This window comes from Oreochromis aureus, linkage group 6, assembly GCF_013358895.1.
Source record: "Oreochromis aureus strain Israel breed Guangdong linkage group 6, ZZ_aureus, whole genome shotgun sequence".
In the NCBI taxonomy this organism is placed as follows: domain Eukaryota; kingdom Metazoa; phylum Chordata; class Actinopteri; order Cichliformes; family Cichlidae; genus Oreochromis; species Oreochromis aureus.
The window spans coordinates 3,219,564-3,247,523 of record NC_052947.1 but is presented as its reverse complement, the minus strand read 5'-3'; the positions used below and the strand labels follow the sequence as shown (position 1 = coordinate 3,247,523).

The 27,960-nt window shown below is 42.9% G+C and overlaps 1 protein-coding gene across 3 annotated transcripts; it reads left to right on the top strand.

The window, feature by feature from the left end:
- Positions 1–806: 806 nt before the first annotated feature.
- On the top strand, positions 807–26,505 carry slc43a1b (solute carrier family 43 member 1b). 3 transcript variants are annotated; one of them, XM_031751522.2, is made up of 15 exons: positions 807–964; positions 2,318–2,476; positions 2,658–2,841; positions 3,551–3,606; positions 3,831–3,907; positions 7,627–7,719; positions 8,106–8,239; positions 10,585–10,727; positions 11,965–12,111; positions 12,643–12,678; positions 20,342–20,474; positions 22,374–22,503; positions 22,586–22,659; positions 23,297–23,420; positions 23,515–26,505. In XM_031751522.2, the coding sequence occupies exons 2-15, from the start codon at positions 2,323–2,325 to the stop codon at positions 23,734–23,736; spliced, it is 1,707 nt and encodes a 568-aa protein (XP_031607382.1). In that variant the 5' UTR covers positions 807–964; positions 2,318–2,322; the 3' UTR covers positions 23,737–26,505. The 3 variants fall into 3 exon arrangements, with proteins under 3 accessions (XP_031607382.1, XP_039469325.1, XP_039469324.1); XM_039613391.1 differs by having other exon boundaries at positions 22,586–22,663; positions 23,515–23,755; XM_039613390.1 differs by having other exon boundaries at positions 825–964; positions 2,245–2,476.
- Positions 26,506–27,960: the final 1,455 nt, after the last annotated feature.

Here is a 27,960-nt window from a genome sequence, read left to right as displayed (position 1 = left end):
TTCCTCCCCTCACTCACAGCCAGTCCAAGCAGATGGCCCCGCCCCTCCCTGAGCCTGGTTCTGCTTGAGGTTTCTTCCTGTCAAAAGGGAGTTTTTCCTTCCCACTGTTGCCAAAGTGCTTGCTCATAGGGGGTCATGTGATTGTTGGGGATTCTCTTTAATATTGTAGGGTTTATGTCTTACAATAATAAGTGTTGTTACTCACTGGTAGATCCAGTTTGTTGTCAGACATGAAAGCATTGTTCCAGGAAACAAATATCTATATGAATGTTTCCTGGAATCCAACATTTATTACATAATGTTACCATTAAAGTGTTTTATAAGAACCAGTGTCAAAAAACCCTCCTTCATACTCATGTGCACACACACACACACACACACACACACACACACACACACACACACACACATGCACACACATACACACACACACACACACACACACACACACACACACACACACACACACACACACACACACACACACGACTTCTGCCTATGGTTCCCTCACAGGTGTCAGATTTCAACAGTGTTATAGTTCACCACAAGGTGGGTCCAGTGAGTAAGCTGCCAGTACACCCTGTACTGAAATCAGAGTGAAACTGTCAAATCTAAACCCCTGATTGTTTTTAAGTAAGAATTTCACTGAAAGTGGAAAAATGCATCAGCTGACAGACAGCAGACTTTATCTGCTTTCATTCAGATCAAACCACAAATCATGGCCGGGCTAACCGAGCAAGCCCAAAAGTGCGTGCTGTGTTAAGGTCAGGGAAGAGGGTGGGTGAGACTTGAGCTCCATTTATAGAGAGAGAAAGAGTCCATGTGAGCGCACACATGTGCCACCAAATACTGCTGCCACAGTGGGACGAACATCACGAGAGTTTGAACATTCTCCTGTCAGGAAGAGGAGGAGCAGAGCAGAAGTGTGAAACAGATCAACTTCAGGTGGAGAGCAGCTTGTAAAGTAAGTCATTCTAAGGTGTGTTTTCACCTCATGCTGCCACGTGCAGTGGAGGTTGTGCTTGATGAATGTGGACCATTTCTTTGTTTTAACTATTAATATTAGTATTATTGTGCAGTCGTGCCCACGTGTCCTCTCTGTGTCCTCATTTTAAAACTGCTGACAGAAAAGAGATTTTTGTTGGCCAATCAGAAAGGTCTAACACCATTAAAAGAAACACCTCTGATAGTGATCAGAAACATCACATCGAGTGGAAACCACGGTGGACACAGCACCAAGTTACTCATTCATTTTCCAAAACCATGGCGGTTATATAATGCTGGGCTCGTCTTACTGACCACTCAAGGTCCTTTAAGTACCACGCTAACCAGTGTACAAGCTAGAGTACCACACAGGCACACTGGGACTATGCAAACCCCACACAGAAAGGCTTCCAGCCAGGAATCTTCTTCGTGTGAGGAAACAATTCAAACAACGCACCACCGTTCTGCCACGTCACCCTGTGAAGCTGCCTCATGTGGTTAGCTTATTTTTGCTCTTTTCCAGTCACGCAGTCTAATTACTGCACATTACAGTAGCTCTGCAGGTCATCATCTGTCTGAAAAATGCTGGTTTAGCTCTTCGTCTCCTTTAAGGACCCCTTTCTTCTGATTGGCTGCCCCTCAAAAACACAAGGTTTGAACAGCAGTGTGCTAATTTGACCATATCAGGGATATCCCCACTCTGTGACTTCATAAAGATCTGAGGCTGATCTGAGGCCACACAGACACATCTTCATGTTGACACATGAATTATTACTTGCACTATTGTCAGGGTTAACGTTAGTCCCAGGGTCAGTCTCTATGAAGTTAAAGTAAGTCAGTGTAATGCCCTCTAACGTGATGACACACGATAGCTCCTGTTACGGGTCATTTGAGGTCAAAGTCCTCTCTCTGCAGTCTCATCTTCCTACCCCCTCAATAATTCCTTTTGTGATTTGGCGCTATATAAATAAAATTGAAGTGAAGCCCCACCTGCTTTTTTATAAATAATAACACAAATATAGTGACCCTCAAATAGGAAAGCATCCTCGCACGTCCTCACTACCACGTGGAACTGAACACAACAGCTCGCACACTGCAGAACTCCCAGTTTGTTTAGTGCTTGATGTTTCATGGCCACTTTCAGCTGTGAATCAAGAACTCCACTAGATCAGGTTCATACATAGACTCTGGGTTAATGACTTGTTTGGCCTGAGAAGTTGATTGAATCAGTGATCTGAAAGAGTCCAATGCTGCGTTTAGGGACACTGTGCAGGAGAGACAGCAAAACACACACTCGATGCTGTTTGTTTCAACGTCTTCCTCGTATCTCCAGCCGTCATGGCTCCCAGCTTGTCACAGGCCTACAGGAGGAGATGGTGGATGGCCATCACAGCCATCATAGAGAACCTGCTGTTCTCTGCTGTGCTGCTGGGCTGGGCCTCGCTGCTCATCATGCTAAAGAAGGAAGGCTTCTATTCTCACCTTTGCCCTGGTAAGACCGCCGTAAAATGACATCTGCATGCACTGCAGTAATCATCCACAAGCAGGATCGTGCAGGATCCAGGATTACAGTATTTAACCTTTCTAGAAATGAGGTGCTTTCAGTAACTGAAGCAATTTCTCAGGGTCTTTATTTGGTCATCCTGATTTGCTTCTTCTATGACCCGTTCCAGGAAACGAGACTGCTGACACCAACGTGACTTTCATGCAGAGCAGCGATTGGAAGAGTTGTGTGGAACAAGACGAGATACTGAATCTCGGTTTCACCATCGGATCCTTCCTCTTGAGCGCAGCCACATTACCCCTGGGGATCTTGATGGACAAATATGGGCCACGACCCCTGAGACTCATTGGCAGGTATGGCAGCCTGTTTGTCATTTTCAGCATATCACAGTTTTTAATCTAGAGAAGGCATATGATAAGTATGCCCAGAGAAACTGTAGTGATCTTTTAGTACCGCAGTTAATAAGTATATGAAGGCAGTGAAGGATATGTCATTTATGAGGTGTGCTGTAGGAGTGACATGTGGGCTCCAGGTGAAGCTGGGATTATGGACAGGTTAACAAAATGATGTCAGACAGGAGTCTCCATAGACTATGATGTTAGAGAGGTGAGACTTGGATGGTCTAAAGATGTGCACAGGTTGGACAGTAGATGTACTGAACAGAGGACATTGAAGATGAAGCTGCAGGAAGACAAGAGGACGACCTCAGAGAAGGTTCATGGATGCAGTAAAGATGGGGTGAAATGGAGGCAGATGATCCAGCTGAAAGAAGAGCTCTGTGTATGCTCCTCTTTTCAGTCTTTTTCTGATCTGACGTGCCTTTGTGAAAATTGTAACTGAGTTGTTAGAACTGCGTTAAAGAACAGATTGGGTGGTTTATTCATGCTAAATGAACCAATCAGAGACACTTTAAACTTTAGTTCGTGTTCTAAGTGAAAAGGTTTGGCAGCTCCACATGTGAGTTTATCTGTTGGGCTGAGCAGCTTGGCAGGGATGCCTGATTTAGTGTCAAACAGAGTGAAATATGAGGTAATCAGACTTCTGTGTCTTTATATATTTCAGTTCATGTTTCACAGCCTCCTGTGCCATAATAGCTGCTGCTGCCTACAACCCTGAAGGTGAGGCAACACATCAACTCTCAGTCAAAACACACAGGCTTGGATTCAAAGGCAAATTCTAGCAGAGACATATTTGTAGTTTTGGAGTTACTTTTGCTATTTCACCCTCCCTCTTCATTATGATATGACAATGCCACTTGTTTACACCTCTGGTCAGGGAAAGTAGACAGGAAGTGACACTTTGTTTCATCACAGCTGAAGGTATTTCTCATTTGGTCCATCAGTCCTGTCTGGCCTCATCTTCTTGGCTGTCTCCTTGAATGGTTTTGGAGGAATCTGCCTGACCTTCACTTCACTCACAGTACGATTTCCACTCACACACACACACACACACACACACACACACACACACACACACACACACACACACACACACACACACACACACACACACACACACACACACACACACACACACACACAGACACACACACAGACACACACACAGACACACACACACTAATTTCTGGCATTTTAAACCTCTGGGAGGAGAATCATCAGTCGCTGTACTGGTGTCTGTGGTAAAGAGAGAGATGAGTGTGAACGCACAGCTGCTGATTTCACAGATTTGGAACATAAACATAAAGCCAGATGAAGCATTACATCTGCATTCTATCTTATGACCACCAGATGGCGATAGCTGTGACTGCAGAAGTCTATGGTAAATGGCATATTCTGTTTTTTGCAGCCAGAATGGAGGCACCAGAAACATTTATCACGAGGGGTCAATCGAGTTAAAGTCAGTTATAACAAGTTCACTCATCAGTGATGGGAAGCAGAGACTTGCAAAAAGTTCTCTTGAGCCTGCGACTTCACAGCAGTATGATGCAATATATACACTGCTGGGCATCAGACTGCCCCATATCCCTACTTTTCCATCTGCCCCAGGTCCAAACTCCAACCACCTGTCCACACCGTCAGATGCAAAACATGCTTGGAGAGTTGTGTGTGTGTGTCTGTGTCTGTGTGTGTTTTCAAAAACTTGTTCTAAATTCTGCAGCAGTCCTTCAACCAATCACAAAGCTGGGTGGTCAACACACCCTCCCACGCCCCTGTCAGCCCTATTTTCTGTCTCCGTCTCTTGGCCCTCACTCTGTTGGTCTCTCTCCTGCAGACCTAAAATAACATGAGCCTGAGTGGGTGTGTGTAGGTGTGTGTATGGTTAGTTAAGGGTTCAGGTCAGGGTGGGGCAACAAGTAGATATGTTAGGGTTAAAAACAGTGTCTACGTGAATGCTCCAAAGGTAATGCTGACTGAAGTTATTGAGACACAATTTTGTGTGTGTGTGTTTGTGTGGGTGGGTTTCTGTGTTATCTTGTTGATAAGCTCTTACATAAGTACCTGATATATATAGCCAGTAACACTTATTTAACTTTGATAAAGCTGCCGTACATTAAATGGTTCCCAGCTCTTCCAGCGTCCACATGTCAAAGTGTCCTCGGCCAAAACACTGACCACAAATCCAATGATGATGTGAGCTAGTTAGAAACAGTTATAAACAGCACCAGGTGACATGGAGTAACGTGTTGGGTGGCTTGCAGTAAAACACTTTGAGTGCTCAGCTAGAATAGAAAAGGAATAAATCAGACATGAAACCAAGTGTGTGTTAGTTTATGTAAAACAGAATATTCAGTAGAAATTTGAGAAACCAGCTCACTGCAGCCGGCCAAGATCCAGAGTGGCTTCAGCATGTTGCTGTGAAACAACAATGACCTTTTTTTGCATATATATATATATATATATATATATATATATATATGATTCATTTTACATGTAATTTACATATTAAATTGACACAAAAAACTCATTGGTGTCATTCTATGGACGTGATCTGCATGTGCAGCTCGTTTTTTCATATTTGTGGTTGGAACTTTTTAAGTTTGTGTGTGCACAGAGGCAGGACAGTGATGGAAAAGAGGGGAGGACTGATAAGAATGGAGAGCCAAGGGTGGAGGCAAACCTACGACAACATGGAAACATTACTCTGGGAAGGCATGACATTAGCTGAACCTGAGGCTGTAGACAGACAAATAAAACGCAGTGATATTTACACTGGGGCGAATGAGGGCAATGTACAAACAAAGAAACAGACGGCCTGTTGCACACTGTAACTGAATTCTCTGACATTATAGGTTTCATTTCAGTTAATTTATGTAAACAAAGAGTGTTTCTCATGACACCTTCAGCGTGAACACTTATGACACCATAGTTACAACCCCAATTCAAAAAAAAGAAGAAAAAAGAAGAAGACACAGCGTAGATAAAAACAGAATGCAAGGGTTTGTAACTCTCATAAAGCCATATTTTGTTTCCACAGTATAACATAAAAATGATATTAAATGTTTAAACTGAGACATTGTACCATTAGATTTAAAATAATGGTTTATTTTGATTAATGAGGCCAACAAAAGGCCAGAAAGGTAAATGATACTAAAAAGAAACAGTTAGAGGACGACACAGTGACTCGTCAGGTTAACTGACACAGGTCAGTAACAGTTTCTCAGAAGTGAGGATGGGAGGGGTTCACACATCTACAAAATACATAGATAACCCTGCATCTAGATATTGTTCAGGTATTTCAGAATAATGTTTGTCAGTGTGAAACTGTGAAGACCGTGTCATCGTAAACCGTACGTAACGTCAAATGATTCTGAGAATGTGGAGAAAGCTCTGTGCTCGAACCTGGAACTGATGGGCGTGTGTGCATTAAGAACAGGCACGATGGTGTCGTTAAATCACTGAGTGGGCTCAGAAACATCTCCAGAAGTGATGGTCAGTGAATACCAGGCAGCACACAAGTGCAGCTCAAACATCAACAAGTCAAATATATTCTGCTCTTCTTTGAATGAAGGTGTGTTATTCATATCTGTGACACAAATATGTAACACAGCAGCAGCTGCTTATGACCACTGCTGCTATAACAGTACAAGTGTAATGATCAGAGCAGGACAGCACTGATCCACAGGAAATGACATGAGCAGAGCCTTTGAGATAAAACAGAGACGCTTCCTCTTCATACTGTCATAGTTAATATAGTAACTTAACACAGGACATGTTGATTAATGGCAGATTCAAAGTCTCTCCTGACATGCACTGTGCAGTTTGTTAAAATAAGATGATGTTAGTCAGTGAAAACCAAAAGGATCAACCTTTGGCTGGATCCAAACTCACACCAAACCTCAGAGTTATAGACAGAGTGAACTCTGAGTAAATGCAGTCATGACTAGAATTATGATCTGCTGTGTGGATTTGACACCAGCTTTCCAATGCTTCAAAACAACATTTGAAACCATATTACAGTGCAGTTCATGCTGTCACAGTGGCTCTGTCTTATACAGCTTTACAGTTTACACCTAAACCACCCACTGAAGATCTTCCTGTAGAGAAAAAATATTTTCACATTTACACTTCATGTGTCCCTCCACTCTCTGACCCTTACACTAATTTGTTGTTTACTTAATGAATGAATTTAACTATAGAGTTACAATGTACCCACTTGGTGGCTACATAAGTAATGTTTAAATAAATTAAGACGAATGATGTATTAAATCTAATTAAGTAATTCTCCAAATATGTGAAACTGATGTAAGTGCAAACTTTCAGCTGAGTATTAAAGCCTGTAGTGTAACTGAGCCACATTCATGAGGCAGCAGCGTTCCACGTGTGTCTATAGTTAGAGTGAACGCCTTCTGACACACACACACACACACACACACACACACACACACACACACACACACACACACACACACACACACACACACACACACACACACTTTTTTCCCCATAACTAAACATCTGTGTTAGAGGTCCTCACAGTGTGTCCTCTAGCACACTGTGTTTGTACAAAGCTTTTAAGAGCGCCACCTGCTGGTTACTTATTAAAATGTATAACTGTAGAGAAAATGTTGAAAGGTCTGAAGGTTTTGTCCTTGGACAGAAACTCAGAGTGTTGGTCTGAGTGTTTGCAAAGCTTCGTACAGCCATGTGACAGAACGATCGTTTCTCTCTCTCATCTAGCTGCCGAACATGTTTGGGAACTTTCGATCAACCATCCTCTCCCTGATGATTGGCTCCTATGCTTCTTCAGCTGTCACCTTCCCTGGTGTCAAGGTACAGACACATACACTCACACACCTTGTTGAATGGTGGAAAATCTTAGCTGAAAGCTAAAAGATATTGCTTGTTAAACTGTAGTAGAAGGGTTGTAAACTGTAGGAAACATGAAAGAAAGCAAAGGGGGCAGAATGACCAAAAAGCTGATGACAGAGAGGACAGTGGACAGGAAACGGGAGTAAAAGAACAGGAAGAAGAATAAACAAGACACAACACTGGGGAGAAATAAAAGGGAGGATACTGCAGTGAGATTTCACATTAACAATAACTAAAGGTCAAGTTTGCAGCATCATGCACACTTTTTACCTTTCCTTTATTCACCTCAACCCTTAAATCTCTTCCCTCATGCTTCTCTGTGTCCTACTCTTCCTCCTCCTCTCCAGGTAATATATGACCTTGGCGTCTCTTTCCGGGTCATCATGTGGGTCTGGACTGGAATGGCCTGCACTGTGATCCTAAACTGCTTCCTGAACTGGCCCATTGAATCTTTCCCTGCACCCGAAGACATCAGATACATGTCAGTTTTAACAGAATAGACAGATTAACACTGGAAACTGTCAGACGTTTAAAAGTAGAACAAAAGTCTGATGATGAGACAGTTGTGATCAGTATGGTCACTCCTACAGAGTGTAGTGATCATATTTGAACTCTAGCTCCTTGGATTCCCACAGAGGTACCAGTTTAGGGTGATTCCATTCTCCCTGAGAGATTTTGCAATTTCTCCAGGGAAGACACAAAAACCTGACTGCAGGATGGATGCAGAACAGAGAGTGCCGAGAGTCGACAAACCCTCACAATGGAAAGAGACATGAACAAAACACAGAGAACAGAAGAGTGACAACAACACCTAGGACAGCTCTGCACAGACTGATCAGAGTGCGGCACTGAGAGGTGCCTTGTCATTGCAGTGGGTTAGGCTTTCCATCTGTTCGAATGCTAGAGAGGAGGCTACAGTGGCTTGCAAAAGTATTCGGCCCCCTTGAACTTTCCCACATTTTGTCACATTACAGCCACAAACATGAATCAATGTTATTGGAATTCCAGGTGAAAGACCAATACAAAGTGGTGTACACGTGAGAAGTGGAACGAAAATCATACATGATTCCAAACATTTTTTACAAATAAATAACTGCAAAGTGGGGTGTGTGTAATTATTCAGCCCCCTGAGTCAATACTTTGTAGAACCACCTTTTGCTGCAGTTACAGCTGCCAGTCTTTTAGGGTATGTCTCTACCAGCTTTGCACATCTACAGACTGAAATCTTTGCCCATTCTTCTTTGCAAAACAGCTCCAGCTCAGTCAGATTAGATGGACAGCGTTTGTGAACAGCAGTTTTCAGATCTTGCCACAGATTCTGGATTGGATTTAGATCTGGACTTTGACTGGGCCATTCTAACACATGGATATGTTTTGTTTTAAACCGTTCCATTGTTGCCCTGGCTTTATGTTTAGGGTGGTTGTCCTGCTGGAAGGTGAACCTCCGCCCCAGTCTCAAGTCTTTGCAGACTCCAAGAGGTTTTCTTCCAAGATTGCCCTGTATTTGGCTCCATCCATCTTCCCATCAACTCTGACCAGCTTCCTGTCCCTGCTGAAGAGAAGCACCCCCAGAGCATGATGCTGCCACCACCATATGTGACAGTGGGGATGGTGTGTTCAGAGTGATGTGCAGTGTTAGTTTTCCGCCACACATAGCGTTTTGCATTTTGGCCAAAAAGTTCCATTTTGGTCTCATCTGACCAGAGCACCTTCTTCCACATGTTTGCTGTGTCCCCCACATGGCTTGTGGCAAACTGCAAACGGGACTTCTTATGGTTTTCTGTTAACAATGGCTTTCTTCTTGCCACTCTTCCATAAAGGCCAACTTTGTGCAGTGCACGACTAATAGTTGTCCTATGGACAGATTCCCCCACCTGAGCTGTAGATCTCTGCAGCTCGTCCAGAGTCACCATGGGCCTCTTGGCTGCATTTCTGATCAGCGCTCTCCTTGTTCGGCCTGTGAGTTTAGGTGGACGGCCTTGTCTTGGTAGGTTTACAGTTGTGCCATACTCCTTCCATTTCTGAATGATGGCTTGAACAGTGCTCCGTGGGATGTTCAAGGCTTGGGAAATCTTTTGTAGCCTAAGCCTGCTTTAAATTTCTCAATAACTTTATCCCTGACCTGTCTGGTGTGTTCTTTGGACTTCATGGTGTTGTTGCTCCCAATATTCTCTGAGACAACCTCTGAGGCCGTCACAGAGCAGCTGTATTTGTACTGACATTAGATTACACACAGGTGCACTCTATTTAGTCATTAGCACTCATCAGGCAATGTCTATGGGCAACTGACTGCACTCAGACCAAAGGGGGCTGAATAATTACGCACACCCCACTTTGCAGTTATTTATTTGTAAAAAATGTTTGGAATCATGTATGATTTTCGTTCCACTTCTCACGTGTACACCACTTTGTATTGGTCTTTCACCTGGAATTCCAATAACATTGATTCATGTTTGTGGCTGTAATGTGACAAAATGTGGGAAAGTTCAAGGGGGCCGAATACTTTTGCAAGCCACTGTATAAATCACTGCCTTCAGACTGATTTAAATATTGACAAGTTTTAGGGAATCACTCCTCATGATGTGACTTCATGGCCTTACCTGTTATCTGACCCACTCATGTCAAATTGAAAGAGTCAGCTGTCACGAGATTTTTAATGATAAACCTTTCTCATGTGTTCTGACAGATTCAGTAAAGTGATCTGTGATTTCGGGCACTTTTTATGAGTGTTTCCAAAAGTCTTCAGCTTAAAACATCTTTGAGATAGTGGGAATTGCACATTATGACTTTTCCCATTACATTGTGTTTTTTTTTTCCTCTTAACAGTAAAAGGGTGAAGATAAGTGGGGTTGTAACAGAGGACAGCCTGACTGGGGACAGGAATATCACCCACATGACTGCAATGGAAGACACAGTGGGATCCAAACAGACAGTACCTGAGCACACAGACCCCCACAGCACAGCCCAAGGTATTTGTTTTTTGGCTTTAGGTTTACTGGTTAAGTTGAGCTTGCTGCCGACACTCTCAGTGATTTTACTCTCAAAAAAATCAAGGCATCACTCAACCAGCATGGCTGCCACAGCACTCTGCAGCCATTCTGTCTGGTTGAATGTTAGTGGATATAAATCGTATGGATTTGTACCCACCTCTGTGCTGTGTGAGGGCTATTTGACCAAGAAGCAGAATAATAAAGTACACTGTCTGATTGCCTGCCTTCTCTTGAACTAATACCCAACTCAGTTGGTTTTGGATGAGCACTAGTTGTATTTCAGGGGAGGGATAATTGCTCCCTTACCTTTGATGACGGTTAAGTGTTGCCCCGAGTCCAGATTAAATTGATTTAAGTCCAGAAAAACACCATCTGGGTCTTGTTCACAATGAGGGGAGACTGGTCCAGTCTGGGGGGTCTGGGCTTTTCTGCTTAGACTGCTGCCCTCCCAACTTGAACTTGGAAAAGTACGGATGGATGGATGGATGGATGGATGGATGGATGGATGGATGGATGGATGGATGGATGCATGCATGGATGGATGCATGGAGAGATGGATGGTGCTGTATAAATTTACATGGGTTATTTTATAGTTTTTATGTCATCAGTATAATTCTAATAGACTAATAAAGGAAAAGTACTTTGTCTAGCATTTGGATACACACCCCAGTGGATGCATTGGGGCAACTCAGGTTTCAGTATTTTGCCCAAGAATACTGGGACATGCAGAATGGAAGAGTCGGGAAGTCAATCACCAAACTTCAGATTTGGTAGATGACCTACTCTACCTTCCGAACCATAGCTGCCCCACTTCCACTGTGTCCTCGTTTAAACACTTTTCCTACAGTCAGATGGTTTCTTTCAGTGTGGGATAAGAGAGTGTCATTAGTGGTCTTTATTATGTCTGTGGGAGTGTTGCAAAGTGACTCCCAGGTCAGCTGCTGGTAGAATGGGATACTGCTTTTTGTGTATGTTAGACGTCAGCATGAACCTCTGAGGTTTTCTAGTCTTTAAAGACTTTTGTGCACTGTAAACTACAATGAACAGAAAAATGAACTGTGCGAGAATCTGCGATGGACCTGAACTCTCAGTGAACTGAAAGAGTTTTGGTAAACTTTCCAACTGGCTGGAACCTGCATGGCTCCTAGGGCTGTATCTGCTGAACCAAAGGCTAAATGTACATTCATACATTTTCTCTCTTTGTCTCCTTCTTCAGCTTCTGTGCCGCTCTGTAATTCTGTGTGTTCTCCCATATTCCTGTGGAGTCTTATTACCATGGCGATGACACAACTGAGGCTCATCTTCTTCATGGGTGCTATGAATAAGATGATGGAGTTCCTAGTCACCCATGGCGACCCCAACCGTAAGAATAATGGTCCATTTTACATTTTTGAAATCTAAATGCTCCATAGTGTTTTTCATTAAACAGAACCATTTCCAAAATCATTATAATGAAAAAAGAAAAACCCACAGGATGTTTCTAAACACAAGAAGCCAGAACAGTTTTGGTATTCCTTATGTGGTTTTAAAAAAAACTCTATAACAAGTTTTTAGTGTTCTGCTGGGTGAGAGTTAAGGTTATGGCACAGAATTCACATCATTTTTATTCTCATCAAACCATTTAGTAAAACCTCTCACCACATGAATGCAGGAAATCTGGAAAAGACTACTTTACCATAGTTTCACCATAGGATAAAGGCAATCACTCAGATTTGCAATGAGTTTCCTTTTAAGGTGCACATGTGGACCCAAATCATCAAATCAAAGGGAACATGGGTTCAATTTTTTTAAAATTTGTTACTTGTTGGTAGGGCCAAAGTGAGTGCGCTGCTAATGAGAATAATTAGTGTTAAACCATCTCTGGTAATCCCTGACCTGCTGCTGTCTCTTTCAGCCTCTGAAGAGCTACAGAAGGAGGCAGAAAAACAAGGTATAAACCAAAACAGTTCTAATGGTGCACACACATGACTGCTGTCCACTGAGACTCGACCCAGGACCAAGACCTGTTTGGGTCCTGGCTTCAGATTCAGATTGCTTTTGCTCTATGAAAGGAACATGTAGACTTACAATTTCAAACGACTTCAAAAAGGCACCTTTAACACTGAGTTAAACAGATTTCATGGGAACTTTTGTGATTAATTTTCTAGAGATGAACCAAATGCAATTTTCATGGCCAATTCAAAATTCCAACTGTTTTGTAAAAAGCCAATACCTGCTTTGATCGGCTCTGAGCTCTTGTTGGTTTTAGCCAGTTTGTCTTTCCTAGCTTCGTTAAAATGTCTTCTTCTTCTTCTTCTTCTTCTTCTTTGTTTTTAACGGCGGTTGGCAACCAACGTAAAAGGAGCATTACCGCCTCCTACTGTTCCGGAGTATGGATCAGACAGTGAGCTTACAATCTGTATCAAAAAAAAAAAAAAAAAAAAAAAACCCCTCACACTCTTTCATACACACCTATAGCCTTCAAAAACCCCACCAAGTCCCTCACCTGTGCCCTACTACCCTCCAACACACTCTTCAGATTAAATTCCCCGATTCCCCGCTCCCTCAATCTATTCTGCAGAACTTTTCTCTCACATCATAACCCTTGCACCGCAGTATTACATGCTCTACTGTCTCCTCCTCCTCCTGGCACACCCCACAAAGCCCGTCTCATGTTCTCCTATCATCTGTAGTGTTTTATTTAACGCACAATGTCCCAGTCTAAGCCTGGTAATGACCACCTCTTCTCTCCTATCACCCCATACAACCTACACCCTGCCACCTCCTTCTTAAAATGATACAAGTGCCTGCCCTTACTCCCTGAATCCCACCGCTCCTGCCACTCCCGAACAACCTGCCTCCAAACAATACCCTTTGCTTCAGATCCGCTGCTTTTAATTTCCATCTCAGTCCTATGTTTAGTCAATGCTCCTTTTGCCAACCTATCCACCTTTTCATTTCCACTGATTCCTACATGAGCTGGCACCCAAAGAAAGTGAATATTGCCACCACAACACCTTATTCTGCTTATAGTCTCCAGAATAGTAAACAGCATACCCTGCCTTGTCTTCGAACAAAATGATTGTAGACTTGAAAGAACAGCTGCTGAGTCAGAACATACTACTACCTGCCTGAGTTTTGAACACTCTATCCATTTCAATGCTACCAAAATTGCTACCATTTCAACTGTGTACACTGAAAGGCCATCCGAAGTGCGTCTGTTTATTTCAATATTTTTGGATGGAACTGCTATTCCAAACCCTGTAATCCCAGTATCTGGACTTTTAGCACCATCCGTGAACACATGAATATACCCAGGGTATTCATTCGAGCTGTGAAAATGAAATGCTGACACAAGATCGACTTTTCCTTTCAATTTCCTCTTCAGATCCAGCAAGTACCAGTCCACAGGAGGGGTCTCCAATAACCATGGAGGAACCACAGGGAACACAACTGCAGGACATATTTTAAGTTCATACACATGACACTCCTTAGCCCACTGATTCCCCACCTTTCCAAAATGAACCTTCTGACTTTTTCCATACTCCCAGCACTCCAAAAGTACCTCCTTTGTAGGATGTGCATCACCATGACCACCAAGATGAACCCAGTAATTCACTGATACTTGCTTCCTCCTAAGATCCAGGGGCATTTCTCCCATCTCCACCTGTAGGGCACTGACTGGAGACGTTTTAAAAGCTCCACAGCACACTCTAAGGGCTTCCGATTGCAAAACATCCAAACGTCCCAACACAGAACGAGCTGCTGAACCATATGCCACACACCCATAATCGAAGACAGATCTAATCAATGCCTGGTAAAGTCTTTTCAAAGCAGAAGAGCTTGCTCCCCAACCCCTCCCAGCTACACACCTCATAACATTAACAACTTTTTACATTTGGTTTCAATCCGGTCAATATGCTCCTCCATGTCAGTCTTGAATCAAACACAACACCTAAGTACTTAAAAGAGCTCACTTTCCCAATTCCCTCATCATACAGTTTCAATGTCAAAGTCTCACTCACTTGTCTTTTGGTAAAGAACATCATTTTTGTTTTTTCCACCGAAAACCTGAATCCCCAGTCAAATCCCCACGCAACCACCATATTTACAGCCTCCTGAACCTTGCCCACTAGGTGCTCAATATTTCTTCCTTTTTCCATAACACACCATCATCAGCGAATAAAGACCTCCCAATACCCTCAGGAACATCAGAAAAACATCATTGATCATTATAACAAAAAGCAGGGGACTAATCGCACTGCCCTGTGGCGTCCCATTCACAACCGTGCACTGACTAGAAATTGTAGACCCAATTCGCACTTGGATCTTCCTACCAGATAAAAAGTCTTGGATCCAATTAAATGTCCTGCCACCAATACCCAACTTATGCAACTTGATTAAAAGCCCATCCCTCCACAACATATCATATGCCTTTTCTATGTCAAAAACACTGCCAAAACAGATTCTTTATTGGCCTGCGCTTTCCTAACAACATTCTCAAGTCTAACAATAGCATCAGTCGTGTTCCGAGCTGTCCTGAAACCACTTTGGTAATTGGCTAAAGCCCCTTTTCTTTCCAGTTCAAAGGACAGTCTTGCCATTATCATACGTTCCATTAACTTGCACACATTTGATGTAAGAGCGATTGGTCTGTAGCTATCTGGTTTAGATGGATCCTTCCCGGGTTTTCTTATTGGCACAATAACAGCCTCCTTCCAAGTACTTGGGAGCTCACCTTAATCCAAACTGTGTTAACCAAACACAGCAGTTTATTAAGCGCTTTACGTACCAAGGTGCTTCAACATTAAATAACAAATTTGATCCTTTCCCGGGGCTGTGGGCTTTGTTTTTTGAAGCGCTCTCACCATTTCCTCCCAAGAAAACACCGCATCCAGACTACTGTCCATGTGCGCCTTTCTTACTAGACCCTCCGAATATCGTGCTTTAGTTTGGCACATTCTGTCCTTTCCCAACACTGAGATGTTATCAGAGCTATGAATCTTAGCAAAAGTTTTCACCATAACCTCCACTTTTTCCTGAGCTGTTACAAAGTTCTGTTGGCCCGAAGATAGAACTGGGTAATCCCATTCCCGCCGGTCACCTCCCATTCTTCTGACCATGCCCCAGACCTCCCCCACTGGAGTGGTTCTTCCTATTTTAGAACAGAACAACCTCCAACTGCTCCGCTTAGCTTGTCTCACTGTTCTCCTGACCACTGCCACTGCTTTTCTGTATGCAATCAGAGCCTGCGTGTTAAGGGTTCTTCGGAGAAATTTAAATGCCTTGTTCCTTTCCTTCACAGCAATTCGACATTCCTCTGTCCACCATGGCACCAAAGTCCTACTTGCCATGCCTTTACTGGTCGGGATTGAGGCCTTGGCGGCTACCATAAGCACTTCAATAAACTGATTATTCATTTGTTCAACGCTACCAGACTCATCAACCGTGCCGATCGTGTCCTCACATAGTTTTGGAATTTTGTCCAGTCAGCCCTATGAAAACTCCACTTCTTATGCACCTCTCCTAGAGACACCCGTATCTGCCCTCCAACATCACAGAAAACAGGATAATGGTCACTTCCTACGGTAGTGTCTGTTCTGATGGTCCACTGACTTATTCCTGCAAGGACAGTTGAGACTAGAGTTAAATCCAAAACTGACTCTGTTCCATTAACAACATTACACGGGTCCCCTACCATCATTCAGGCACACCAAATTGCATGTATCCATCAATTCCTCAATTACCTTACCATTTTTATCCGTGCGTGTACCTCCCCACACTCTGCTATGGGCATTAAAATCCCCACACCAAATAACTCTACGACAGTCACTTCCTTCAATCGAACGAAGACGCGGCAGCTCCAATCTGGCACAAGGATTGTAGAAATTCACGATAACATTTGGGTCATTCCTATCCCAAACCTCAATAGCAATATACTCCAAATCATTGCCTTTACCCAGGAGTCTATATGGAATGTCTTGCTTGACAAACGTTGCACACCCTCCCCCTCCACCACGGTCCCTGTCATTTCTTATTATCTTGTACCCACACAACACAAAATCCAAAGAAGATTTAAGCCAAGTTTCCTGTACACAAATGACATCCGGTTTAACATCAAGGAGTTTGATGAAATGCTTCAACTCCTGGCCATTGACCAACAGACTCCTTGCATTCCATTGAAGAATAAGTACCATGATTACATAAAAGAACATCATGTTTCCTGACTTGACTGATAATTGAGGTTGTCCTCACTTCTTCCCATGTCAGTCCTACTAACCCCAAGTGGTTAATTGCCGCCTTAACAATGAGCCGAATTTTCTCCTGCTTAGATCTCACATCAGCTGTGGTGTTTATCACTCCTGCAATGAATGTAACCAATGCCATCTTATCAATAACCATAGTATTCGTGTTGAGCCGGGTAACTCCTTGATCCTGAGATGCACCCTGTCCTGGGTTAACGTTGACCTGTTCACTCACTCTCATCACCCTCACTGCTTCAGCATAGGAGATCTTCTTCTCCACCCTCACTTTTTGAATATGATTTTCTTGTTTCATCCTCTCACATCCAGCATACGCAACACTGTGACTTCCACCACAACTACAACACTTTGGTTGAACTCCATCTCCACATTTCCCATATTCGTGATCCCCACCACACCGAGCACATCTCCTCTTTTCCTTACAGTTCTTCGCTAGGTGTCCAAACCTTTGACAGTTAAAGCACCTCAGAGGTTTTGGAACATAGGCTCGTACTGGATAACTAATGAAACCCAAAAACACTTTCCTTGGCAGATTTGCTCCTTCAAAGTGTATCAGGACACTCTCACTGTCTACCTTAAGTCCTTCTGTTGTTGCTTTCAGTCTGACCACAGAAATCACATTTCCTCCTTTGATTTTGCTTTTCAGATCATCCATTTTCACACTAATGGGCACCCCAGAAATTACCCCTTGCATCCACCCCCGTCTGTGCACCCACTTGCCCAGCATTTTCTACTTTAAACTTCCCCAATTGTTTTAAGTTCAAAGCCTTTTGAGCTGCTCTTCATTCACACACTGCACAAGAAGATTACCATCTGAGAGTACTTTAGCAGAAGCTATATCACCCACTTTACTGTTAAGTTCAGCTGTCAACACAAATGGACTCAATTTTTTAATAAGGACTTGTGTTCTGTCATTGAATCTCAGAACAACAAATATTCTCGTTCCTCTCTAGCTTCTAAAGAACCATCCCTACCACCACTGCTCCCACCTCTTTTCGCTTTTCCTCCTCTGCTCACCTTGCACTTGCTCCAGAGGCATTTCCTCCTCTTCATCAAAATCACCATAGTCTTCCCAGCTGCCCACAGCTGACCCACTCACGGAACAGTCGTGCTCAACCGCCACCACAGGTGGACTGCCAACCAGGTTCGAATTTTTGGCAGTGCTCCAACCAAGTTTGCCAGCAGACGCCGCTGCCATCCGTCCTCTCTCCTCCTTCTTCTCCAGCGTTTTTTCGAAAAACACTTCGCTTGTATGAGCTGAAGACCCAATACCGCGACCTCGTTAAAATGTCCATGCTCAGCTGGTGATTTAAGTGTGTGGTGTCTACAGGGAGTGCAGAATTATTAGGCAAATGAGTATTTTGTCCACATCATCCTCTTCATGCATGTTGTCTTACTCCAAGCTGTATAGGCTCGAAAGCCTACTACCAATTAAGCACATTAGGTGATGTGCATCTCTGTAATGAGAAGGGGTGTGGTCTAATGACATCAACACCCTATATCAGGTGTGCATAATTATTAGGCAACTTCCTTTCCTTTGGCAAATGGGTCAAAAGAAGGACTTGACAGGCTCAGAAAAGTCAAAAATAGTGAGATATCTTGCAGAGGATGCAGCAGTCTTAAAATTGCAAAGCTTCTGAAGCGTGATCATCGAACAATCAAGGTTTCATTCAAAATAGTCAACAGGGTCGCAAGAAGCGTGTGGAAAAACCAAGGCGCAAAATAACTGCCCATGAACTGAGAAAAGTCAAGCGGCAGCTGCCAAGATGCCACTTGCCACCAGTTTGGCCATATTTCAGAGCTGCAACATCACTGGAGTGCCCAAAAGCACAAGGTGTGCAATACTCAGAGACATGGCCAAGGTAAGAAAGGCTGAAAGACGACCACCACTGAACAAGACACACAAGCTGAAACGTCAAGACTGGGCCAAGAAATATCTCAAGACTGATTTTTCTAAGGTTTTATGGACTGATGAAATGAGAGTGAGTCTTGATGGGCCAGATGGATGGGCCCGTGGCTGGATTGGTAAAGGGCAGAGAGCTCCAGTCCCACTCAGACGCCAGCAAGGTGGAGGTGGAGTACTGGTTTGGGCTGGTATCATCAAAGATGAGCTTGTGGGGCCTTTTTCGGGTTGAGGATGGAATCAAGCTCAACTCCCAGTCCTACTGCCAGTTTCTGGAAGACACCTTCTTCAAGCAGTGGTACAGGAAGAAGTCTGCATCCTTCAAGAAAAACATGATTTTCATGCAGGACAATGCTCCATCACACGCGTCCAAGTACTCCACAGCGTGGCTGGCAAGAAAGGGTATAAAAGAAGAAAAACTAATGACATGGCCTCCTTGTTCACCTGATCTGAACCCCATTGAGAACCTGTGGTCCATCATCAAATGTGAGATTTACAAGGAGGAAAACAGTACACCTCTCTGAACAGTGTCTGGGAGGTTGTGGTTGCTGCTGCACGCAATGTTGATGGTGAACAGATCAAAACACTGACAGAATCCATGGATGGCAGGCTTTTGAGTGTCCTTGCAAAGAAAGGTGGCTATATTGGTCGCTGATTTGTTTTTGTTTTGTTTTGAATGTCAGAAATGTATATTTGTCAATGTGGAGATGTTATATTGGTTTCACTGGTAAAAATAAATAATTGAAATGGGTATATATTTGTTTTTTGTTAAGTTGCCTAATAATTATGCACAGTAATAGTCACCTGCACACACAGATATCCCCCTAAAATAGCTAAAACTAAAAACTACTTCCAAAAACATTCAGCTTTGATATTAATGAGTTTTTTGGGTTCATTGAGAACATGGTTGTTGTTCAGTAATAAAATTATTCCTCAAAAATACAACTTGCCTAATAATTCTGCACTCCCTGTAGTTACAAACTTTTTGTGGTAGTCCACCTGCAGTTTACTTCAGTGAGCTGTGTCTTCCCTCCTAGTGTTAGCATGAGGCACATAGCATGTCCACGTGTTGGAAATGCATGAAATGCACAGGCATGTAATCGGACATGTGGGAAGCTGACATCCCGGTTACCTGTCTAGGTCGCAAGCATGAAAAATTCCAATTCCAGGCCCTGTCCAGTCAATGAAAGAGTCTGCAACATTTAAAGATATTGCAGGATGACATCCTCTCAGCCCACAGCGTTTGTTAGACTGGAATAAAAGCTGTGATACTAGTGGTATAGAAAAGTAATACAGCCCAGAGATATGGCTTGTGCCAAACACTTAATGTTAACGTTGATGGTTTTTATTGTGAAGGTTCAAGTTGTGTTTAGCCATGGGAGCAAATGACATTATCCATGTAAATCACTTTTTTATTGACTCTCCCTCTCTATAAATGTCCTCTCCAGTTGGATTCTACTCATCTATCTTCGGTACGATGCAGCTGCTGTGTCTACTGACCTGTCCGTTGATTGGCTACATCATGGACTGGAGGATGAAGGACTGTGAAGAGGAAAGTCCAAACACCCAAACAGACAATTGGTATGAAAAGTGTTCAGGATAAGATATATATACAGGGTGGGCCATTTATATGGATACACCGTAATAACATGGGAATGGTTGGTGATATTAAAGTCCTGTTTGTGGCACATTAGTATATGTGAGGGGGCAAACTCCTCAAGATGGGTGGTGACCATGGTGGCCATTTAGAAGTCGGCCATCTTGGATACAACTTTTGTTTTTTCAATAGGAAGAGGGCCATGTGACACATCAAACTTATTGGTAATGTCACAAGAAAAACAATGGTGTGCTTGGTTTCAACGTAACTTTATTCTTTCATGAGTTATTTACAAGTTTCTGACCACTTATAAAATGTGTTCAATGTGCTGCCCGTTGTGTTGGATTGTCAATGCAACCCTCTTCTCCCACTCTTCACACACTCATAGCAACACCGCAGGAGAAATGCCAGCACAGGCATCCAGTATCCGTAGTTTCAGGTGCTGCACATCTCGTATCTTCACACCATAGACAATTGCCTTCAGATGACCCCAAAGATAAAAGTCTAAGGGGTCAGATCGGGAGGCCTTGGGGGCCATTCAACTGGCCCACGACGACCAATCCACTTTCCAGGAAACTGTTCATCTAGGAATGCTGGGACCTGGCACCCATAATGTGGTGGTGCACCATCTTGCTGGAAAAACTCAGGGAACGTGCCAGCTTCAGTGCATAAAGAGGGAAACACATCATCATGTAGCAATTTCAAATATCCAGTGGCCTTGAGGTTTCCATTGATGAAGAATGGACCCACTATCGTTGTACCCCATATACCACACCAAACCATCACTTTTGTTGTTCCAACAGTCTTGGAGGATCCATCCAATGTGGGTTAGTGTCAGACCAATAGCGGTGGTTTTGTTTGTTAACTTCACCATTCACATAAAAGTTTGCCTCATCACTGAACAAAATCTTCTGCGTGAACTGAGGGTCCTGTTCCAATTTTTGTTTTGCCCATTCTGCAAATTCTGTGCGCCAATCTGGGTCATCCTCGTTGAGATGCTGCAGTAGCTGGAGTTTGTAAGGGTGCCATTTGTGAGTAGCTAATATCTGCCGAAGGGATGTTCGACTAATGCCACTCTCCAGTGACATGCGGCGAGTGCTACGCTGTGGGCTCTTGCTGAATGAAGCTAGGACAGCCGCTGATGTTTCTTCATTAGTGGCAGTTTTCTTGCGTCCACATTTTGGCAAATCCAACACTGAACCAGTTTCACGACACTTAGCAAGCAGTTTGCTAACTGTAGCATGGGAGATGGGTGGTCTTGTAGGGTGTCTTGCATTGAAATCTGCTGCAATGACCCGGTTACTGCGTTCACCAGATATCAACACAATTTCGATCCACTCCTCACGTGTTAACCTCTTCGACATGTCAATGGCTGTGAACAAAGAGAAACTTGTAAATAACTCATGAAAGAATAAAGTTACGTTGAAACCAAGCACACCATTGTTTTTCTTGTGACATTACCAATAAGTTTGATGTGTCACATGGCCCTCTTCCTATTGACAAAACAAAAGTTGTATCCAAGATGGCCGACTTCTAAATGGCCACCATGGTCACCACCCATCTTGAGGAGTTTGCCCCCTCACATATACTAATGTGCCACAAACAGGACTTTAATATCACCAATCATTCCCATGTTATTACAGTGTATCCATATAAATGGCCCACCCTGTACTACAGACAGACAGACACAAAGGCCGGTGTTTAGTACATAGGATGGGTTTAATGTTAGCTCTAAGTTGAACTTCCTGGATTGCTATATAAAAGAGGAGAAGCCTGGTGCTGTCACTAACATCACAGTGTACCTCTGCATCTTTATTTCACCACATTCTAACTTTTTGTGTAGCCATGAGCCTCTTTTGACGTTTGAACTTTGTCCTTCCCAGCCAACTGAATGCCTCAAAGACAAACAGAAAAATCCAGAAACTCACCAATGCCATGAGAGCTTTCATCTTCACCAACCTCCTGTTGGTCACCTTTGGCATTACATCCCTCATAGACAACTTGCCCTTACAGGTTAGCAAAATACTGAGCTTCAGAAGTTCTCACTGACACATTCGAGTATCACTTTTAACATCTGACTTTGCTTCTCTAATAGATGGTGTCATTCATTCTGCACACAATAGTAAGAGGATTTGTTCACTCCTGCTGTGGAGGTCTCTATGCTGCTGTGTGGGTAACAACAGGGCTTTAATAAAGCTACAGTATTTATATATTAACATATGTAATGTGAGAGATTTTGCTTACAGTTAGAAACCTGTAAGGAAGGCATGGGCAAAGAAATCAGAGTTTTAGATTTGAAATATAAAAATATTGATTTTCAGCCCTTGATTTTCAGCCACAGGGCTGCCCTTACGGGCCCTTACGAGCAGCCCTGTGGCCTCGTATAGACCATACAGCTACATGGAAAATGACCACACTGGCACCTGAACTTCGTTTTATATTGTTAAACTGCATCACCGAATGCTGTGACAAGTATGGGGATTCTTTACTTAAGTAAAAGACAAATGTTTTTCCATCAAAACATACTTAAAATGCCAAAACTTTCCAGGGTTTATGGTTGAGATAGGCTGTAACCATCCCCCAACCCTGAAACTCAAAAGCAATATAAAAAAACGGATAAATACATGACCGTATGATAGTGAAAAGGGCCAGAGTCAGCCAGAGTTCATGGGCTCTGAGCTCTCTGTGTAATACAAAGTTACATGAGAGTCCCTTGGGTTGGGTTTGGTGTACTTTAACAGTAATTTAAGAATGAAGGAATACGAATGAACAAGATAAAAAAAAGCTCGTCTACCTCTCTTTCTAGATATCCAGCCAACCACTTTGGGACACTGACAGGTATGCAGTCAATGATCAGTGCTGCATTTGCCTTACTTCAACAACCACTGTTCATATTGATGGTGGGACCCCTCAGTGGAAATCCTTACTGGGTAGGACACGTGCACACCGAGAGGAGTTTTTCACCAACAGGTTTTGGAAGAGCTTTGGTTTCAAACACGTACTGACACTGTCTCCTTACCACAGATCAATCTGGGCCTTCTCATCTTCTCCCTTGCTGGCTTCCTGTTGCCAGGCTACCTGTTCTATCACCGGAGAAACCTGATCAGGGCAAAGGCAGAACACGATAGGACAGCTGCCAGCCAATCGAAGACTGAAAATATTGCTCTAACCCAGTCATTGGGTGGAACTGCTAAGACCCTAGCCAATGGGGATGCAGCTAATGAACTCATACCAAATGGTGTTTAAGGTGAATGATTAACTTAGTAAATAGTTTGCTCATTTTTGAGGGCATAAATCAAACTTGATTATGAAAATGATAACACTCACAAACCAAAGAAAACATATATTTTAAAAAATAACAGCCTGTATTGCTCCGTGAGTGAGAATAGGAGTTGGCTGTGACGAACCGTGTGTTCAGAGGAGCTTCAATCCCATATGACCCTGGAAATATGTGGGAAACATCCTGTATCCTTTCATCCTGTTCACCACATGCAGCAGTTTTATTAGAACATTTCCAGCTGTAGTTTAAACTGTGACTGTGGTCAGTGGGCTTGTGTTTACAGAGCAATGCAAGTGTAGAAATTAAAGCAAGCATGCATATGTAATATGCTTGTTACACAAGTTATGAGCTTGTTTGGTTTGTTTAAATATACTAGTTGTTTAAAATGGGTTTAAAGTCACTTATTTGCTGGTAACTGAGGACAATTATGGACAATATTGTTATGATCCTGAGAAAATCATTTATGTTAATGGTAATATTATGAGTTTATTGTGGAAAAATAACTGTTGAGTTGTAGTCAACAAACTTTATTTTCAGAATTATAAACGTCTGATCCTGCCACTGTGTAACTTGGTTTGACACAGTAAACTGCACCTGTCCATTACAGATCCTGTGACCAATCACTTTAGAGCACCTGTTCCTCTGAGGTCCCGCCCTCCAAACTTTTAGTCGGGATGATTTGAGTGAGCAGAATTCAGTTTCAACTTCCGAGAGCGTGAATTTACTGCAGCATTCGCAGGCATGATGGCGTCTTTGTGTGTGTGGCTGCTGACTCTCTGCACGCAGACTGCTGAACTTATGCACAAAAAATATAATTTCATCGGTGTCAGTGAGTACCTGTGCCCATGAAAGGAAATTATTTCCTGGTGATTAAGGTTGGGTTCCCCCTCCCACGCATGATTTTTGACATAAGTATAACTCCACACTTTACTTCCTTTCGCTTTCCTTGATAGCACTTTTCTGATTGGAGTAAACACAGGTGGGTGGTGCTTTCATGCTCAGAGCCAAACATGTGTGCTTGAGATGATTGAGATGATCATATTACGGATCTGCCCTCTCTGTGACATCATACAGGTTTGAGAGTAGAAAAAACTGTAGAAGAAAAGTGTTTAGAGCATTCTGCAGTCCAAGCTTTTGGCTTACAGAGATTACTTGTGCATATGCTGAGCCCATTATTTGAAACATTAGCCAGGTTTAGCATGAGCATGCACATTTCATTGTCTCCTAAGGCTAGGAAGCTTTGGAGGAAGTCAGTACCACTGCAAAGAACAGGGTCTAATTAAATTCCAGAGAAATTATTTTTGAAGACATAAATATCTGTGCTCTGGGCTTTAGTTATATTTAAAATACAGACATCTGAGGCTATGGCTTGCAGCACTTAAGGTTAGTCATGGCCGAAGTACTTCTGTGCTAACATTACATGCTGGAAACAATTATGATTTACAAAATGTCACATGCCAGATGACTAATCTGGTGAATCTTTACAATTGTTTGTCTGTAACATCTAAATGGAAAAGCTCTTCACACAAAGCCAACCCTCGCCCTGTGCCGACGCACAGGGCTAACCTGGTGAGTCCCCAAGTGCTAAGACCTTGGGGACTCACCAGGTGCTAAGACCTTGGGGACTTGGCAGTTCTTTTGTTCCATCAGCTTGGAGAACTTCCTTCGGTTCTTCTATGCATTTGTTAGTGTCTTATTTTTATGAAGACAGAATTCATGAAAATAACTTTCATGCTGTTAGAAGATCATCTTCAGCATAATTAAGTCATTTTTTATAGACAAGTTTTTGCTTGAAGTGGAGAAATAGTTCTCTCAGCTGATGTTTCCTGAATGAATCGAGGACTGATCAGTCGGCACTTCCTTATGTTGAAGTAGCTACTGCTGGCGCTAACATAAAAGCAGCAGGAGTAAGTAATGTGCATGAATCACTGACAATTATCCCACGGTGGGTATAAAAGTAATAGCTTGTCACTGACAGCCAGGTTGCAGCTTGTAACTAGGATGGCTTCATCTTACCTTTTAAACATGAGTGAAGTTTATGTTCTTTACTTTAAGCACACACAGGTTTGGAAATGTGTGAAACCTGAATATTTTTGTTTCAGCATGTTCACTTCATGAAATCCTAGTACCATGACCAAGTCTAACTGTAATGTCGGTTTGGTTAACTGAAGCAGGTACGGGGATTTGCTTTCCCCTTGTTTCCTCATCGTAGTTCATATTCGACGTAGGTTAGGTTAAGATGTTACACTTGCCGTTGGGTTTATTTGCTGTTTTTATTCTATGACAGATAAATTCTTAATGACCACCAGTTCTCCTAATTTCAGGATGCGCGCACACACAGAGAAATAAATGCTGCCTAATCCTTAAATGCGGACAGATTGCTAACACGTTGCCATTAGTGAATAAGTCTTTGTCAATGAGCACAACTCCAAGGGACTCGACTGGCTGCCAGTTTGTTGTATATTTCTGTGGAACATGAAGGCTGTTGAGTGCAAATGTAATAACTGAATGTGAACTTCCATCCATGTAAACAGCAGCAGGTGTGTGATCTTCAACAATTTACCACGGTTAATTGCTCTATTATCATAAACTGTTATTGTAATACTCAGCATGCCACAAAAACTTATCCTAACTATATCCTGAGAATAATTTTCAACCCAGTTGGTGTTATGATTTCCTGCTGCAAAGATAAAGGTTGTGGGGAGAAATAAACTGTTAACTGTTGTACCTTGTTACATTGTATACATGTGATTTATTGCTGACATTTTAAAAGAGACAAGCACACAAGTATTTAAAACCTTGGGAATTAGGACTGTACTGTGCTTTTCCGGTCAGATTGGCTTTCCCATTGTTGGTGGTTTGTTTTTGCTGTACTTTATCCCAGTTTGAGGATATTTATAACAGATTACTCTGTTCAGGCCAGTGTTTCTTAGGAGGAAAAAGAAAAGGAGGACTAAGTTTATTTGTTTCTGTGCACAGTCAGGATCCCCACCACCATCAGAACACCCAGCCAGTTGTAGAGCAGATCAGCCACTGACTGGAAGGTTGGTGGTTCGATCCTTGGCTTCCCCAGTCTGCATGCCCAAGTATCCTTGGTCAAGATACTAACCCCAAGTTGCCCTCCGATGCATCCATCGGAGTGTGAATGTGTATGAATGTTGGTTAGATTGCACTTAAGTATAGAAGGAAGTGCTTGTATGAGTTGCTGTGAATGGGTGAATGTGGCATGTTGTATAGAGCGCTTTGAGTACTCTGGGAGTGTAGAAAAGCGCTATATAAGAATCAGTCCATTTACCATTACCAAATAAACAGGAATCAAAAGAAACAATAATCAATATGTGCATCTGTCATAACTGAGGAGATGTGTAGGACTAAAGAGGTGAACTCAGGAGGTTAAGTTCAGTGCATTTATTTACAGTGAATGTTAAAAATGTTAATAAATGCCATAATGCAAAGTGAATGGGAAGTAGTCAGAGGATTCCTCGACACCAGCTCAGGCAAAGAGTCTCTTTCCACAGGAAAATCTTTTCTCTCTGTCAGTAACTGACACCAGGAGGAGATCCAGGAATCCTAAGCAGACGAGAACATAGAGGTGCATAGAGGAGCCAACAAAACTGACTGTTTCCTGCTTGACGATTCAGTGTCAAATGAAGGTCTGCCTTCTCCCTAAACAGCAGCCAGGCCTATCACGGGATTGTCAGCAGGTAAGTTAATTAACACAGGTGTGCTGGACTAAAGGAAGGGAAACCGGAGGACCAGACCCTACAACAGAAGGTGTGAATAATGCAAACACACACTCACACAGACAGAGGGGAACATCACCATGTTGAACATTCATAATCTCCTGGCCTGTAAAGGCTGGCTCACTGGGTAGGCTGGACCAACAGTGAGTGGGTTTGATCTGAGATACCTGGAAAATGTTATTGATTCTCATATTTTGAGCTGACAGACTGTTTGGAGATGGGGTTTTTTCCTTACTTAGAGGAATGTGCTTTGTTAATAACCAAACCTTTTGTCACGGCATGTAACTTGGAGTTTAACACGACGGTGGTCTGGCAGACCATTATTTCGATCCTTGGTCCAGTGCTGCCCGAGCTGCCTTCCAGATCCGCTGACACCAGCGGAGATGATTTGGCATTGCTGGAAACAGTGGAGGTTGATACCCAAGGAATGATTCAAACTGAAAGAGA

Bases quoted from the DNA above. Each gene is read 5' to 3' on its own strand.
- slc43a1b (XM_031751522.2), top strand. From the start codon at position 2,323: ATGGCTCCCAGCTTGTCACAGGCCTACAGGAGGAGATGGTGGATGGCC. The intron at 2,477-2,657 runs GTAAGACCGCCG...GACCCGTTCCAG, and splicing joins CTATTCTCACCTTTGCCCTG to GAAACGAGACTGCTGACACC. The intron at 3,607-3,830 runs GTGAGGCAACAC...TTGGTCCATCAG, and splicing joins TGCTGCCTACAACCCTGAAG to TCCTGTCTGGCCTCATCTTC.